Source organism: Hypanus sabinus, chromosome 3 (assembly GCF_030144855.1).
Source record: "Hypanus sabinus isolate sHypSab1 chromosome 3, sHypSab1.hap1, whole genome shotgun sequence".
NCBI lineage: Eukaryota > Metazoa > Chordata > Chondrichthyes > Myliobatiformes > Dasyatidae > Hypanus > Hypanus sabinus.
Genome location: NC_082708.1, coordinates 151,229,917 through 151,247,763, shown reverse-complemented (window position 1 = coordinate 151,247,763; position 17,847 = coordinate 151,229,917). Strand labels below are relative to the sequence as shown.

At 37.2% G+C, this 17,847-nt stretch overlaps 1 protein-coding gene across 2 annotated transcripts in view; it reads left to right on the top strand.

Annotated features, from left to right (window-relative positions):
• The window catches only part of aimp1a (aminoacyl tRNA synthetase complex interacting multifunctional protein 1a), a 56,336-nt gene that overhangs the window by 13,047 nt on the left and 25,442 nt on the right, over positions 1-17,847 (top strand). For both annotated transcript variants that reach the window (XM_059965397.1, XM_059965395.1), the window contains exons 2-3: positions 6,683-6,816; positions 12,560-12,673. In XM_059965397.1, coding sequence (XP_059821380.1) covers positions 6,708-6,816; positions 12,560-12,673 — 223 coding nt within the window. In that variant the 5' untranslated portion in view covers positions 6,683-6,707. The remainder of the gene's footprint in view (positions 1-6,682; positions 6,817-12,559; positions 12,674-17,847) is intronic.

Genomic DNA, 17,847 nt, shown 5'->3' with positions numbered 1-17,847 from the left:
CATAGCTAATCAGCCAAGATCTGAAAAAAGAAATAGCTATTTATGCCATTATTTCTGCTTCAGATTAGTAATGTTGTCGGGCATTTTTTAAAGAATGTTATCTAACCTGGCTGTTTTCCTTCTGCTGCTGCACCATGCTTTGTTTTGGATAGGTTTAACTTTAGGTTCAAATACAAGGGTTGATGGAAGGCAGAGTTTTCCTGAAATAAATTACATGTCAGAATAAATGCATGTCAAGATTGAGCATTTCCATTCTTGTAAAATATTTCTTAGTTTCGTGCAATAACTGTTCAGCTTGTCACGTGTTTGTGGACTTCCTCAAATGTTTTTGTGCTTTCCCACTATCAGCTACAAAATCTATCAAAGCAGAACATTTAAAGGGAATTAGTAGATGTCCTTTTTTAAATGTTAATTTACTCAAATGTTTCAATAATAGATTTATTTTAACACAAAATACTTGTAACTGTTTATTGCTCTCTGGAATTGCTTAAGTCTGTACTAAAATAACCTGGTGTTCACCCACCATGTGTGGTAAATTCAAGTGAAAGTAATGTGCACACCATCAATTTTCTTTTTTTGCTTTTGCATACTATGTCCTGTGTACTTTAAGAATTCAAAGATATCTATTATTCTAAGTAAGTAGTCAGTTCCTTCTTGATCATGATCATGGGTCCCAGGTCCACACTCATCTAATTTTTGACTTGCTAATAATATTCAGAGTATCTTTCTTCATCACTGTCTCCATATATCCCCTTTCTCAAGTCCTCCTCCAGAGCTAATGACTTCTGCAGAATTCCTCTGACTGACCTGCCATCCCTTTACCTTTGGAATTTAGCCCATCCTTCGTTCACAGGGAGCTAAATACTCATGTCTAAGAGTTATGTTTAAAAATTACAATGAGATGCTCATTTGAAATTACCCATTACACCAACACATAAATCATTATTTGTTTCCTATGTTGCCTTTTTTTTAAAAAAAAATCCTCTATTGTCAGTATCATGAAATCTTTCATTGCTGACTTAGGTGAATTGTTCTGTATCTGTATGAACGTAGAATAAGAAAACTGGAATGGAGGTTAGTATACCCTTCCTCTTGTTGACATGGTAGTGTAGTGTTTAATACAACGCTATTACAACACTAGTGACCTAGGTTAAATTCCCGCTGCTTTCTTGAAAAGATTTATATGTTCTCCCCGTGACCATGTGGGTTTCCTCCAGGTGCTCCGGTTTCCTCCACATTCTAAAGACATAAAGTTTAATTGGTCACATGGGTGTGGTTGGGCCGGAAGACCTGTTTCCACTCCGTGTCACTAAATAATTTAAATTAGCCAATGAATCTGTCAGCTTAGAAACATAGAAAACCTACAGCACAATACAGGCCCTTTTCGATAATGAATACTTTACCTCAGTATTCACTAAGTACCTCTGCTATTTCTTCCAGTTCCGTACATACTTTCCCACTGTCACACTTGATAGATCTTATTCTTTCACGTCTTATCCTCTTGCTCTTCACATACTTGAAGAATGTCTTGGAGTTTTCCTTAATACTGCTCACCAAGGCCTTCTCATGGTCCCTTCTGGCTCTCCTAATTTCCTTCTTAAGCTCCTTCCTGTTAGCTTTATAATCTTCCAGATCTCTAACATTACCTAGCTCTCTGAACCTTTCATAAGCTTTTCTTTTCTTCTTGACTAGATTTACTACAACCTTTGTACACCATGGTTCCTGTACCCTACCATAACTTCCCTGTCTCGTTGCAATGTACCTATACAGAACTCTACACAAATATTCCCTGAATATTTTCCACATTTCTGCCATACTTTTCCCTGAGAATATCTCTTTCCAATTTAAGCCTCCGATTTCCTGCCTGATAGCCTCATAATTCCCCTTACTCCAATTAAATGCTTTTCTAACTTGTCTGTTCCTATCTTTCTCCAATGCTATTGTAAAGGATATAGAATTATGATCACTATCTCCAAAATGCTCTCCCACTGAGAGATCTGATACCTGACCAGGTTCAGCTCCCAATACCAAATCAAGTACAGCCTCTCCTCTTGTAGGCTTATCTACATACTGTGTCAAGAAACCTTCCTGATCACACCTAACAAACTCCACCCCATCTAAACCCTTTGCTGTAGGGAGATGCCAATCGATATTTGGGAAGTTAAAATCTCCCAACACGACAACTCTGTTATTATTACACCTTTCCACGATCTGTTTCCCTCTGTGCTCCTCAATATCCCTGTTACTATTAGGTGGCCTATAAAAAAAACACCCAGTAAAGTTATTGACCCCTTCCTGTTCCTAACCTCTACCCACAGAGACTCTATAGATAATCCCTCTATGGCGTCCATCTTTTCTGTAGCCGTGACCCTATCTCTGATCAAAAGTGCCACGCCCCCACCTCTTTTGGCTCCCTCCCTGTCCTTTCTGAAACATCTAAAACCCGGCACTTGAAGTAACCATTCCTGTCCCTGAGCCATCCAATTCTCTGTAATGGTCACCCCATCATATTTCCAAGTACCGATCCATGCTCTAAGCTCATCTGCTTTGTTCACAATACTCCTTGCATTAAAATAGACACATTTCAAGCCTTTGGTCTGAGCGCGTCCCTTCTGTATCACCTGCCTATCCTCTCTCTCGCACTGTCTACAAGTTTTCTCTATTTGTGAGCTCGCCTTCTCTTCCCCGGTCTCTTCAGTTCCCACCAAAGCATGTCTTTGTCCTGCAGCCATGGGGAAAATACAGAAAGGGCACAAAGATACCAATCAAGGTGAGAATTGAACCTGGCATTTGAGTCAACAGAATGTCACCATCCAGACTTCATTATTTACTTATTTTTCAAAGGCAAAGTATTTTTGTAAGGTTTTGCCTTCTTCAAAATGATAATCCTAAAATTAAAAAAACTGACTATGTAGAAGTTAGCATTTGCCTCATATAATGTGAAGTACAGTGTGGTGGTTAGAAAATCAATATGAGTGGGCTTAATTTTAAGGTGTTTGGTGGAGGATGTCAGAGATAGATTCTTTACACATGGGATGTGCTGCCAGAAGTGGTGGTAGTGATAGATTCTTTAGGGACAATTAGAAAGGCACATGGATGATCGAGAAATGGAGGGCTATGCACGCAGGAGAGAAGGGTGGGATTGATCTTGGAGTATTTGAAAGATCAGCACAGCATCATGGGCTGAAGGTCTTGTGCTGTGCTATAATATAATGTTCTGTATTCTGTCTTTAGTTGCTTTGATCAAAACCAAAATTCTTTATTATATTGGGGTGCCAGACAAGCCTAATCTTAATATTTGTATTAGCCTTCATATGTAGCAGCTTTGAATATGAAATCATATAACCATATAACAATCACAGCATGGAAACAGGCCATCTCGGCCCTCCTAGTCCTTGCCGAACTCTTAATCTCACCTAGTCCCACCTACCCGCCCTCAGCCCATAACCCTCCACTCCTTTCCTGTCCATATACCTATCCAATTTTACCTTAAATGACACAACTGAACTGGCCTCTACTACTTCTACAGGAAGCTCATTCCACACAGCTATCACTCTCTGAGTAAAGAAATACCCCCTCATGTTTCCCTTAAACTTTTGCCCCCTAACTCTCAAATCATGTCCTCTCGTTTGAAATTTGAATCAAATTTCAGATACTGAGCAACACACACACAATGCTGGAGGAACTCAGCAGGCCAGGTAGAATCTATGGAAAATGTTGATGTTTTGGGCGGAGACCCTTCAGAAGGACTGGAGGAAAAAAGCTAAGTAATATATTTAAAAGGTGGGGGGAGTTGCGAGACAAAACACAAGGCAATAGGTGAAATCTGAAGTGGGGAGGAATGAAGTAAAGTGCTGGGAAGCTGATTGGTGAAAGAGATACAGGGCTAGAGAGGGGGAGTCTGAAAGAGGACAGAAGGCCATGGAAGAAAGTAAAGGAGGGAGGTACTGGGTGGGCGATGAGATAAAGTGAGAGAACAAAAAGTGGGTGGGGAAATGTCAAGGGAGGGGCATTGCCAGAAGTTCGAGAAATCAATGTTCATACCATCAGTTTGGAGGCTACCCAGACGGAATATAAGGTGTTGTTCGTTCAACCTAATTCAGATACTGGGCTTGAAATTGAAGAAGAGGGTGTTTCCCAGATGCAGAGAGTGATCACAGAATTGTATCTAATTTGCAAAAGTTAACTTTTAAAAATTTGTCCTTTGTGACTCTGGTAATATTTTTTCATTAGTTAATTTGTACTTGTATAGTACTCAGTTGTGTTTATTGCCATATTCACAAGTACATGTATTCACAACTTACAGCATCACAGGCAAATAGCATATGAGCAGCATTCAAAGGAAAACACAAATTAAACAAAAATTATACACAATCTTTATAAGACAATGTGTTTACACCAAAAAAGGTCAAATTTAGTGCAGATTGGTTGCAATCTTTCTAAACTAGTGATTAGGGTTGTGCTGATTGGTTCAGGAACCCAAATGGTTGCAGGGAAGTAGATATTCATGAACCTAGTGTCCTGTTGATTTGTAATAGCAGCACAAATGATGCAGTGTGGAATGAAGTATCATTGATGTATCCTCTAGTCACTAAATAATAACCAGGTGTAAAGTGCATTTCAAAATATCTACTGATGGGATGTCCACTTAAAATTTTAAATGTCTTTTTCCCCCAGTGTCTAAAGCTCTCCCTGCTACAGCTGGGATAACAAAAGCTGTGTGTAGGCATTTTGTATATACGTTGTAATTTAGAATTAAGACAAGTCTTTGAGCTCCGCGTTTGCACTATAATTGTCATCATTTTTTGTTAGTGTAAAATTGGCAAATGTAGAAGGATTTTTTTTCTGAATTCAAATAGCCATTTTCATTAGCAGTTAATAAAGGAAAACTGACTTCCTTAAAATCAGACTAAAATTTGGCATGTTATTAAAGTGAATCTTCTCAACTCTTTCCAATTCTATTCTGTTGTATATTGTTTTTAATAATGAAATTAATGAGTTAATTCTGCCTGAGTGCAACTTTAACTGTAGTCTGCATATAGCTGGTATATTGGTACATTTTTATAAATTATTCAAATGACCCTTGCTCACAATAGTATTTTTAAGAAGTGTTAACTTGATTTTCTTTGCTATCGAATTATTTGCTTAACATTGTTATTTTTCTTTTAAATAGTTAAAATCAGCTGTTTCAGTCCATGATACCTTCTGACTTTAGATGCCACATTAGGAGTTATAGTGAAAACAGTGAAGCTAATGTCCTGCAGTACCAGCACACTACATCTTTATAGCTTTTGATCCAATTCTTAGCTGGTTGAAAATCCTAAAGAAAAATGGAAATTGCTGGAAAAACTTGCTTAGTATTCAGCAGTTAGTAGAAGAGAAATTAACATTTGTTCATGATTTTCCATCTGAATGGCTTCTGCATTTCTATTTGCCTTTTGCTTTGCTTCATTCTTTCCTACCCATCCCTTCCTCCTGATTGGTTCTGCATTTGATTTATACACTTATCTCCTCATGTCTCATCTTTTTCCTGACTCTCGCCTAAATCGTGGACTAGCGTTTGTACTGATTAACGCCAGATGTTGTACAGAATTAATCAGACCTCCCACCTGACACTATCGTTAAAATTATTGCTTAGCAGATGAGCAGCATGAGAAGAATAATTTAAAACTGATGAAAACTTATATATGTATAATTACAAAATCCAGAAGCCTTAATTTTAACACTTGACAAGTTTGGATTAGCTTCCTGTTGGTAATTTTCATTATTTACTTGAAACACTTTTTAAACCAAATCCTAAATTGTCACTCTGCTTTAGGTAAAGACACTACTCAAATCAAAATCAAGTAATTCCAGCTATGAGAAGACAGTATCTTCCATATAAAATGAAAGTTAATATTTTCTTTTCTGACCATACAATATACTGATGTTTTAACCCCATCTTTTCGATGATTTTTGTCCCATGTTTTTCTGTCCTGAAGTTGCTGATTTCTTGCATTGATATCGTTGGAATTCTGGAAAATCTGTGATATGTCACAGTGAGAGGCCACTTTAATGTGTGCCTGGGCTTGTGTGACAACATCTCCCAGACACATAACTGCTATACCAAGAAGAGCAGAGTGTTAGATGTATGGGAACACCATTGTCTGCATTTTCTCTACATTGCACTCTAAATTGGTTTGGAAGTGCTGTATGTCACAATTACTTCACTATTGCTCAGTCAAAATCCTGGGAGATGCTCCCCAACAGCACTGAATTTTCATCAGAAGGACTGCAGTGGGCAAGAAGATGGCTCACAAACATCATCTATTAGAAACAAGCACTAAATGCTAACCTGACCAGCAATGCTTGTGACCTGAAAAATGAATAAATAGTCTTCTAAGAAGCTGCAACATTTTATTTTATGATAAACTCCTAAATGCAAAAAAATTCAGAAACATCAAAGAATAACTGGCTTAAGAAATTGGTACTAAATTTTGAAACCTTAAGTGATACTAGCAGATTCTGTGAAAAAAGAATTACAATGCAAAATTTTCATTCTGTTCGACATTATCTGTACTGTGAAACAATGAAAAATCTCTGATGGAACATCTAGTTCTTGTACAGCTCATTTCCGAACTGGAAACTTTCAATATTGTGCATAGGCATCTTTGTGAGCACTGAGATTCTTCTTCTTTCTCAGGTTTCTGATTCGTCAATTGGTAAGGATGTCTGGTGATCGTGCTCTATTAAATCGATTGGAGCAGAGGGCTGTAGAGGCAGACCAGGTCATTGAATACCTTAAACAGCAAGTGGCATTACTTAAAGAGAAAGCAAGTAAGTTTGGAATGTATTAATTTGTCAATGTATTATTATGCTTGCTTTTCTTATTACTTTGACATGAGCTCTGTCTTAACAAGAGTCAGCAGTGACTGTGCAACACACAAAATGCTGGAGGAACACAGCAGGCCAGGCAGCATCTATGAAAAAGAGTAAACAGTTGCACTTTTGAGCTGAGACCCTTCATCAGTACTGGAAAAAGGATGAGAAGTCAGTTATGACATGCCTCTAACATTTTGTGATTATTTAGTCTTTTCAGTGGATGCTGTCTGGCATGCTGAGTTCCTCCAGCATTTTGTGTATGTTGCTTGGATTTCCAGCATCTGCAGATTTTCTTGTGTTTATACAACTGACAATGTGCATCAGCCCGAGCTTGAGATGGAATGGGGTGTGGACTCTCAGCAATCCAGTAGTTATGCCCAATAAAAAGTTATTTTAATAGGAGAAAACAGAAACTTACACCAATTGGTCACTAATGTAATATAATTTCTCCAAAAATAAGTAAACAATAGTGACATACAGTTGTAAGAAAAGGTTTGTGAACCCTTTGTGATTAATTACTGCATTATCTATGCAGGAAATGTGGTCTGATCTTCAAGTTGAAATAAAAGACAAACACAATCTGCCTAAACTAATAACACACAGATATGAATACTAAGTATACAATTTGAACAATCACAGTCTAGGTTAAATAAGTGAACCTCTGGGGTAATACCTTTGACAAAAGCTTTTTGGTGTTCCAAACAATGAGATGAGATTGGAGGTGTGGATTGTAGAGGAGCCACAGAGCCTGCTCTTCTCAAGAAAAATCTGTTTATGTGCACCGTTCCTTGATCAAAACAACTTTCGGGGGACCTTGAAAGAAGAATTGTAGAGATGTGCAAAGCTGAAAAAGGCTACAAAAACATTTCTAAAGATCTGAGTGTTCACCAGCCCACATTAATAGCAATTGTCTACAAACGGAGGAAATTCAGTGCTGTTGCTATTCTCCCTAGGAGTGGGCGTCCTGCAAAGGCCATTCCAAGAGTATAACATGCAATGCTGAAGGAGTTGGAAAAGAACCCAAGGTTAACACTAAAAGACCTAGAGAAATACCTAGAACTTCCTGAAGTCTCCATTAATGTGTCCACTATAAGAAAAATACTGAACAAGAATGGTGTTCAAAGTAATATTTATTATTAGAGTACATATGTATCATCACATACAACCCTCCAACTCTTAGATTTGGGCATTCTAGCAGATCTATAGAACAGTAACTGTAAACAGGTTCAATGGACAACAAATTGTGTAAATGCAAATATAAATAAATAGCAATAAATAATGAGCATGAAATAATAAGATGGAGTCCTTCAACCATTGATTGAATGAATACCAGAAGTAGAATGAGTGTAGTAATCCCCTTTTGTTCAAGACCCTGATGGCAGTAAAGAGAAAAGAGCGTGGCCTCGGTGTGAGAATCTTTGATGATGGATACTGCTTTTTTCAGCCAAATTTCATATCAGTGTGTTCAGTGGTTGGTAGGGTTTTACCCATGATGTACTGGGGTGAATCCACTACCTTTTGTAGGATTTTCCACTCATGGGCATTGGCGTTCCCATACGAGACTGTAATGCAGCCAGTCAGCACACTTTCCACCACATATCTATAGAGGTTTGCCAAGGGCTCTTGATTGTATGCCATATCACCACAGGCCCCTGAGGAAGTAGAGGTGCTGTCGTATTTTCTTTGCAATTATATGATGGGTCCAGGATATAATTCTCTTGAGTTCTCTGAGATTCTCCAATACTTCAATTCTCTGAGTTGGTGACATCTAGGAATTTAAAGTTACTGACTCTTTCCACCTCTGATCCTTCAATGATTATTGGCTGATGGACCTCTGGTTTCCCTCTCCTGAAGTCTATAATCAGTTCCTTGGTCTTGCTGACATAGAATGAGAGGTTGTTATTACACCACTGGGCCAAATTTTCAGTCTCCCTCCTCTATGCTGATTCACCACCACCTTTGATACAGCCCACAACAGTGGTGTCATCAAACTTTTATATGGTGTTGGTGCTGTACTTAGCCACATAGTCATCAGTGTTAAAGTAAGTGGAGCAGGGATCTAAGCACATATTCTTGTGGTTCACTTATGCTGATGGAGATTGTGGAGGAGGTGTTCGTGAAAGGACACTACAGAGGAAACCACTGCTCTCAAAAAAAAAAATTGCTGCACATCTCACATTTACAAAAGACCACTTGGGTGTTCCACAGTATTCCTGGGACAATATCCTGTGGATAGATAAGACAAAAGTTAGACATTTTGGCAGAAATGCATACTGTTTGGAGGAAAGAGGGCACTGCATACCAAAACCTCATCCCAACTGTAAGGCATGGTGGAAGGAGCATCATGATTTGGGGCTGCTTTGCTGCCTCAGGGCCTGGACAGCTTACCTTCGTTAAGGGAACAATGAATTCAAAATTGTATCAAGACCTCTTACAGGAGAATGTCAAGGTAGCGATCCGTCACCTAAAGCTTAATAGAACTTGGATGATGCAACAAAGCAACGATCTGAAACGCAAGAGTAAATCAATAACAGAATGATTTAAGAGAAGAAAATTTTTGGAATGGCCAAGTCAGAGTCCAGACCTTAACCCAATCGAGATGCTGATCTTTTTTCTGTAATGTTAAGCTACTTGTAAATCTTGATTGTGCTTGATGTATTAAATTGTATCACATTGTATTAAGTTGCATAGTATTTAAATTTTTCAGATTATTTGAACTAAATCTATGATGCTTGTTCTTGCTGTAGTTGATTCTGAATCTAAATAGTTGCTGGTCATTGACTGCAGTTACTCAAGTGGGTATTTACAGTTCACCCTCTGTAATTCTTGGTTAAGAGCAGTAACTGTTAGTAATTTATAACAGCTTTAATTGGGTAAAATAACCCAAGCCCTTCCTGGAATATCATTAAAAAGAGTGAAGTACCAAGCCACAAAGATATTTTGACAGATAACCAAAATACTGGTCAAAAACTTAATGTGTCTTAATGAAGATGAAAGAGGCAAAAAAGTTTAAGAAGCAGATTTGATAGTTTGGACACAATGCATTGAAGAGTGAAGAAATCTGACAATATTAGGTCAAGGAGCTGGAGGGAACACTAAGATCTCAACATTATAGGGTTAGTTAGAAACAGTTGTGCAAATAAGATGGGATGAAAATGTTGAGGGATTTGAAAATTTGGATAAGAATTTTAAAGTTGAGCCATTTCCAGTTTGAAAGTCAAAAGATGTGTTGGTCATCAAGGATGGTGTGTGAATGGAATTCGATGATATTAGTGTGCAGAGCATAAGTTTACTCTGAGCTCATTTTACTGAAAGTGGGAAATTGGAGCCAAAAAAATATCTACTGGATGTCTGCAGTATTCGAGCAATGTCTATGGGGAAGGCCCTATAGATGTTTCAGGTTGATAAGTTTCTGAACTGGATTGCATTAAAATGTAGTTTGGAGCTAACAACGGGAAGATTGTGGTTTTGAGTCAAGATGAACTGAAAAACAGTGTATGTGAATGACGGTTGCAGGGTTAGATATCGATTACCTTAGTGATAGAGGGGATGTGCAGTGAGAAATGCAACTGGGGTCAAATAGGATGTCAAACTTGGGGTCAAAGAAGATGAAAACTGACCTAAGAAATCTCTCCTAATTGTTGTAAAAGTTTGTTGTGTGAAATGTAATATTCAAAGGTGATTTGCTTTGAGGTACCGAGAGGTAGTGTTTGTAGAACTGTATAACAGTAGGAATTGCAACTTTGAAGACTTTATGGAGAGAAAACCGAAAAAAAGACATTTTGAATTTTTAGCCCAATGCGTTAACTTAATAATGCATTCATTTCAGATCTGATATGTTCCTGGCTTTAGTTTGGAATGTAGCCAAGAATCATGTTTGGAAGTTGTGATGATTAATATTCCAGAGTGAAACAGATTTTTGGCTGTTTCCATGTACTAAGACCACAGTACAAGTTAGTTACTTGGCACCAATTGGTGTTCATGTCACACTTGAATATGAAGGTTCTTTTGTTTTTTTAGACTGTGGACTTTAGTTTGATCATTAACAACTTAGTTTTATTTATTAAACCATGTTAGCATAAATTTTCTACACTAATGTAGCAGAAAAGAATATTTAATGTAGTGTAGTTGCTATTTAGCTTTATCCTTGCAGTGTAGAAGAATAAATGTAATTTGCCACCAGGTTTGTGGAGGAACTTTTTTCCAATTTAAAAAAAAAGCTTAAAATCTGATTTATCAACTTCTTGATAAACTTCTTGAAGCATTTCAGCTGAAATTTGACTAACTATGAAATATTTTGAAACTTGTGAATCTTTCACAAAAAGGATCAAGGAGTAATTAACTTGCCATTTTAATGGCTTTAATTACTCCAAAGAAGTTTTTGTTTTATGTTAGGGTTTTGGCATAGATTGGAAACTTAAATGGGATATGAAAAATCACTTTGACACATGCAAGAGCAGTCACAGAGAAACCATAAGCTGGGATGTGCCTGGGTGGGTAAGGGAAGATAGTCAGGAACATTCAATAGTTTTATCACGGCAGGATAGAAGCTTTCCTTGAGCCTGATGGTACTTGAGTTTAGTATCTTCTTTTACTATCTTCTGCCCAGTTGGACATGGGAGAAGACGGAATGTCCAAAGTGGGTGGGATCAGAGTGGACGGGGTAACCGGAGACTTCTGAAAACGCTGTCAGGCGGCAGCGCGCTATTTCATTGTTTTCTTGAACACAACCTAACAATTTCAGAACAAATGGCAACGAGACTGAAGCCAGAAGAGTTGGAAATTTACTCACCAAGTACTTTGACCCATAACTTACAAAATAAATAAGTATACTCACTTTGCCCTGTTTTGTCCTTGTATGAAGGTGGTTTACCTATTTATGCAAGTACTTCTCTGACAATAGATGTGTAACAGCCTAGTGTAACATTGTATGGAAATACAAGATAATACTGATGCAGACATGTCTTTTACATTTAACAAGGTGTTTTATTAATGCAACAGAGTTAGTCAGTATTTCAATGTTTGTCATCAGCCAGGCCAATCTGTCCGTAAACTCCCTGTCAGTTGCCTCCGTATGCTCCAGTATTTGTTTTTTTTCTATTTTTAAGTTCTCCTGCGCGAGAGCCAACAGCTGTCCGTCGTTTTAAGTTCTTCTAGTCTGTAACTACAGAAACATGCACTTTCACAGCGAGATTCAACACCAAACATGCCGCTTGTTTTTGGTAGATGTGTCCTGTGCGTGCCTAGTAGGAGATTCACCGAAATCTCCGTTTCAATGTGGATAGAGATATTTTTTTAAAATGCGTAGTGTGGACACCTATCGTTTTTACGTGAAACCGGTGTTTTCAAAATTATCCGGTCTAGTGTGGATGTAGCCTTGATTATCTTGCAGTTACCAGTTCATGGCAGGAGCAATTTAGGGGATGGGCCAAGTGAACAAACTAGCCAAGGAGTTAGGCTTGTTTTATGTAGGTTTAAGGTTAGGTGTTTATCAGAACATTTTCTCTGATCTGGACCCCTTCAAATCCCAAAGGTACAGGACTTCAAACTGTAGCACAAGCTGAAAATAATGGCCTTTGTGCCTTCATTGGGTTGGTTTTCTGAAACTTTCTGAAGGAGAGAATAATGTATCCTTTCTAATTGATCTTCAATTTGTGTATATCAATTATTTTCTGTTAATCTTTCTTTGGCAAATAAGTCCTACAGGCATCCCAAAGAGAAGAAAAGCGACTTCGGGTTGAAAATGCTAAGTTGAAGAAGGAAATTGAAGATTTAAAGCAGAATCTCATTGAAGCGGAGATCCGTAATGGAGGTAGGTCTTCGTGCCGTCAAGGAAATTGCAACCGTAAGCATACATGCAAAATATTTGGAAAAATGAAATTGATTATGAAAGTTGAATTTATTAACTATGTATTTTATCAATTTAATATTGCAAATTTGCATATTTTCCTGGAACTTTGATTACATTTGAAAAGGATCATGGAGAATTACTTAAGTGATTTATTTTTCTCCTTCAGTTGATTTGTGTTTCTTTCTCCTTGCCATAAGTTTACCAAATTATGACAAATTAAATACAGAACATAGGAAATAGAACCTGGAATAGTTCTTTCAGTTCCTTGCACCCGTTTTGCCTTCCTATAAGACCATACATAGCACCTTGAAAAAAGTAAATTCATCATTATTGTTTATATTACAACTTGTATTATCAGCATTTTTTGTCAATCACTTGATTGATTTAAATTGAAGGTGATAAATCTGACTAAAATTAAGGGGGATACAAATTTAATCTATTATTTTCATCCACTAATTGCCATTGTGGTGTTTTAAAATATTGCAGTGACAAGCTATATGCAATTTTGTAGGTTTTACATCTGCTGGCATATCAACCTTGAAATAACATTTTGAAGAAATTATGAATTTTAAAGGTAATTTATTTTGCCAATTTATTATCCTGTTTTCAAAATGTAATTGTGATTCCTAAACCACATTGGCTTAATTCCAAATTACCCCATCAAGAACATTGTTAAACCATAGCAATGGCTTCATTCCAACATTCAGCCTCTGGCAGGTGTGGATGACTGGGTTTCTTGACCTAATCACACTTCAGTAATTCCACTTTAGAACAAAAATAGAATAGCCTATCATGCCACATCATTGATCCATTACTTGCTTTTTTTTTATATCTGAGGAAAGAAAAGAACATTAATGAGGTATCTAGGGTTACGTTGCTGAATTGTATTTGAAATGTGGATGTACTCTGTCTTTGTTAGTGATGAAGAAGAAAAATGTGGTTTTCAGATTCAACCATAGAAAACATCAAAAGCCATAGTGCATCTGATCTAATATCTGTCACTATGTCCCTGCAGACAATAGAAATGCTATACCTGCATTTCACCAAATGGTCAATTGTTTATTCATTTCCATAGATGCTGCCTGACCTGCTGAGTCCCTCCAGTGTTTTCTCTATGTAACTCTGGATTTCTATCTAATTCTGCATCAGCAGAATCTCCCAGTGTTTGTTTGCACATCTGTTCTGTCTTCTTACTATATTAAATGGTATATTGTAGCGGTGTGCTACACGCAGCGCTAAAATAACGACATGGAGTCAGTAAACTGCAGTTAAAGAAAGATTTTATTCGAACTTCACAGCCTTGCTTTAAAGCCTCCCTGATCCGGCCCTCCCTGGGCGCAGATGCTGTAGGGGCACGTACTCACAATTCCCCACAGGCTTTTCCTTTTGTTGGTGAACCAGACCTGGCGCCCTTTTGGGACTGGCCTTTGTGCCAGCGCGCTGGCTATTTGTGAGCTGGTTCAAGTGCGCTAGGAAGTGGGTCGCCACAATATTTTCTTTTAACACAGAAAACAACTGAAGGAATCCAGGTACTCAGGCAGCATATTGTTGTGTTGCTTCAGGTTCCAACATCTGCAATATTTTGTGTTTATGTCCGTTTCAAAATGCTTAGCGGTTTCACAGATAAACAGTCAAAAAAACTGCTTGAATGTACAAAATTCTTTCTTAAACTGTTCTTACGTTTTTGTTTTTCCATTCCAAATTATCTCAAGATATGGGAAGTTGCGACTAGAATTGAGAAAAGATAGCCTGTGAATATGTTCCGTTTGGATTCTCGCACAGGAGATTAGTTAATAAAGTCAGAGCACTTTGAATTAAAGGTGATATATTGACATGGAAAGATAATTGGTTATTGGACTGGAAGAGTCTGCGCAAGCATTTCTTCCCACTTGGAAGGTTGCAACTAGTAGGGTGTGGTGCGGTGCTTGAAACCTAGCTGTAATCAATCTATTTCGGCATACCCGAAGATGCCAAATGACATGTTTCAACATATACTTGCAATACTAAGCTAGAAGCACAACTTGTGAGTATGGTGTAGGGAATAAATTTGCTTCAGAAGGTAGAGACAATGCTGGGGAGAGAATATGGCAGAATATGTGAAAAAGTGTGATGTCTTGGATTTTGAAGAACTAAACAAAAAAGGAGAGTATAAAGGACAAAGATGCTGTAAAAGTCTTTGGTATGTTAAATTTGAGGGACAAAATGCAGATACAGCATTGATTGGAGGGGGATGGAAATCATATCTCAAACTTCATAACAAGAGTTTGATTCTGGGAATAAAGAAGTCTATTGCAATTATATAGGCCCTTGGTGAGAGCACACCTGAAATATTATGTACAGTTTTGGTCTATGTGAGGTAGGATGCCCCTTACTTAGAAGGAATGTAGTAAAAATTCTGGTTTGCTCTATGATGAGAGATTTCATAAATTGAACTATTCCCTAGGATTTAAAAGAAGAAGAGAAGATCTCATTAAAACTTAAAGGAATTAGAATTTAAGAATCTGAGGGCAAGTCATGGCTAAGGAGTCTAGGACTAGAGAGCATAGTATGAGATCAAGAGGTAGGCTTTTGAGAACTCAGTAAAGGAATTGCTACCTTATAACCCCAGTGACCTGTATTCAAGCCTGATGTATTGTCTGCAGATTGGCATGTTCCTGCTCTGATTGTGTGGATTTCCTCCAGGTATACTGTTTTCCCTGCACAACCCAAAGGCAGGTGGTTTGGTAGGTTATTCAGTCACTAATCCTTGGATGTGTGGGGTCTGGTAGAAACGTGGGGTGGTGGAAGAAATTGATGGGAATGAGGAGAGAACAGAAACAGGATTGGTGTAAATTGGTCTTTAAAGGTCAACATGAGCTAAAGGGCCTGTTTTCATGCTGTATGACTTTCAATGACATTTCTTTAGTCAGTGAACTGGAATGCTTTACCCTGGAGAACTATGGAGGCTTGAGCACTAATTTCATTCAAGCCAGATTTTAGATATTAAGACAATCAAGGGATATGGTGATAGTTCTGTAAAATGGCACTATCACCATTGGACAGAGAGAGAGTGGGAACAAGCAAGTCTTCTCACTTGGAAGGTTGTTTTTGATCAGCGTTGATCTTAATAAATTATGTAACAGACTCAAAGGATTCAAAGAAATTCATAAGTTTATTAAGTAATGGTATGTTGACATGATAGTTAAGTCAATAAACTGACCAACCAGAGTTCTGCCTTTTTATTAAGGAACACCTGTTTGTATCCCATGACAGCTGGGGAATTCAAGTTCAAGAAACTGAATTAGGGACTGTTAAAATTGTATGGAAGTGGATTGTTTTAAAAAAACATATATCTCACTAAAACCATTCAGGAAGTGGAAATATTTTCTCCCAGACAATGGAGCATCTTCTGATTCTAACTGCTAATCCTACTGCTATGTCATTTGATTTACCTTTCAGGGATGTATTTCATGCCTTTGCTGCCTCTGAAACCTAACTTGTTTTCATTTTTTTCCCTGTCCCTGTCGTAGACCTGAAATTTTAACTATTTCTCTTTTCATAGTTTGCTGCTCAATTCCAAAACCTATGCTTGTTTTTGATCTGCTTTTATAATATTGTTAAGGTATAAATTCAGACTTAATAACATCAGGTATAATAAGAACCACTTACCAGCTTAAATAATCTGAATAAACTATTAGTGGACTTTCATATCTCTTGATTTTTCTGGCAATTTGGTTAATTTCACAGGTCTTTTTCTTTTAACTTGTGCAATGCTTTTGTTTCTTATCATTTGGATTCTCTGACTCTCAGTGATATCCTGAAGTATTGAATCACCTGCTTTTGTCACTATTGATTCGTATAAGCCACTGTATTAACTATGATTGTTGGGGATATTGCTGCCTTTTCCATACAGATAATGTTTTCCTACTTGGATTTGTCTTTCAGTTAACAAGCAACTTATCGGAACTGGTGGCAGGTTTTATTCCTGTTCTATAATGTATATCTGATGGCATCTTTTCATTAAGATGGTACCTCCCGAATTTGTTGTTCTTCATCTTCTCCTTGGAATTTTTTTTTGAAAGACAAAGTAACTCTTTTTTCCCTTGTTCACGTACTATTTTTACATACGTTCTTTCAGAAGTTGAGGTTTAAGCTCAAATTATTTCAATTCTTTACAAACACTGATATTTGTTGCCTAATTCTAATTGACATTGAATGAATGCTAGTAGGTAACCATACTGAATTTCTGCAGCACACTTAGTCCTTTTGTCAGAATGCAGATCGAGCCTGGTGATCTTAACTGCACTGTAAGGTTAATTGCTTAATTGCTGGGATAGTCTAATTATTCCAAGGTTTGCTCGTTTGGGACTCTGCTCAAGAACTCTTGGGTAATTTAGGTCTTTGTTACTCTAGATTGGTTCAACTTTGATTATTCTAATTTTGTTTATCATTCTTGAATGCAATTTTCACAACTAGTTTTATATGAATTGGTGTAAGTATAAAGAGTGGCGCACCTTCAATGTTAATTTGGAAAATTGACTGACTCTCTCCTTCCATATCAATTAACTGCAGTTGTCTCCAGTTCTATCACTCTTTCCTAAAGCCCCTAGTGCTTTTGTTAATAGGGTACAACTTTTAATGGAATGCAGCCTAAAAGGTACTTCCTGGTTCAAAAGTTCAAAATAAATTTGTTATCAAATTACACACACTGTAAGTCACCATATACTACCCTGAAATTCAGTTTCTTGTAGGCATGCACAGTAAAACAAAGAAATGAAATGGAATCGATAAAATACTATACACATAGACTGACAAATAACCAATGTGTAAAAGAAGACAAATTGTGCAAATACATAAAAATAATAAATAAGTAAGTAAATAATACTGAGAACATGAGTTGTAGAGTGTGAGTCCATAGGTTGCGCAATAATTTCAGTTCAGGCAAGTGAAGGTATCCAGTTGAGGTAAATGAAGTTTGCTAATTAAACTACAGCTATGATCGCTTTAGTTATATTGAATAGGTAAAACATCTTTTAATTTTCAATGGCTCAGCACACCAATTGTTGCTTTTTTATCATTAAAATATACTATTATAAGACTTATTTGAAAATAGAATAACTCTGATTGTTTTTCAATTAGCCAGACTTTTTTTTATA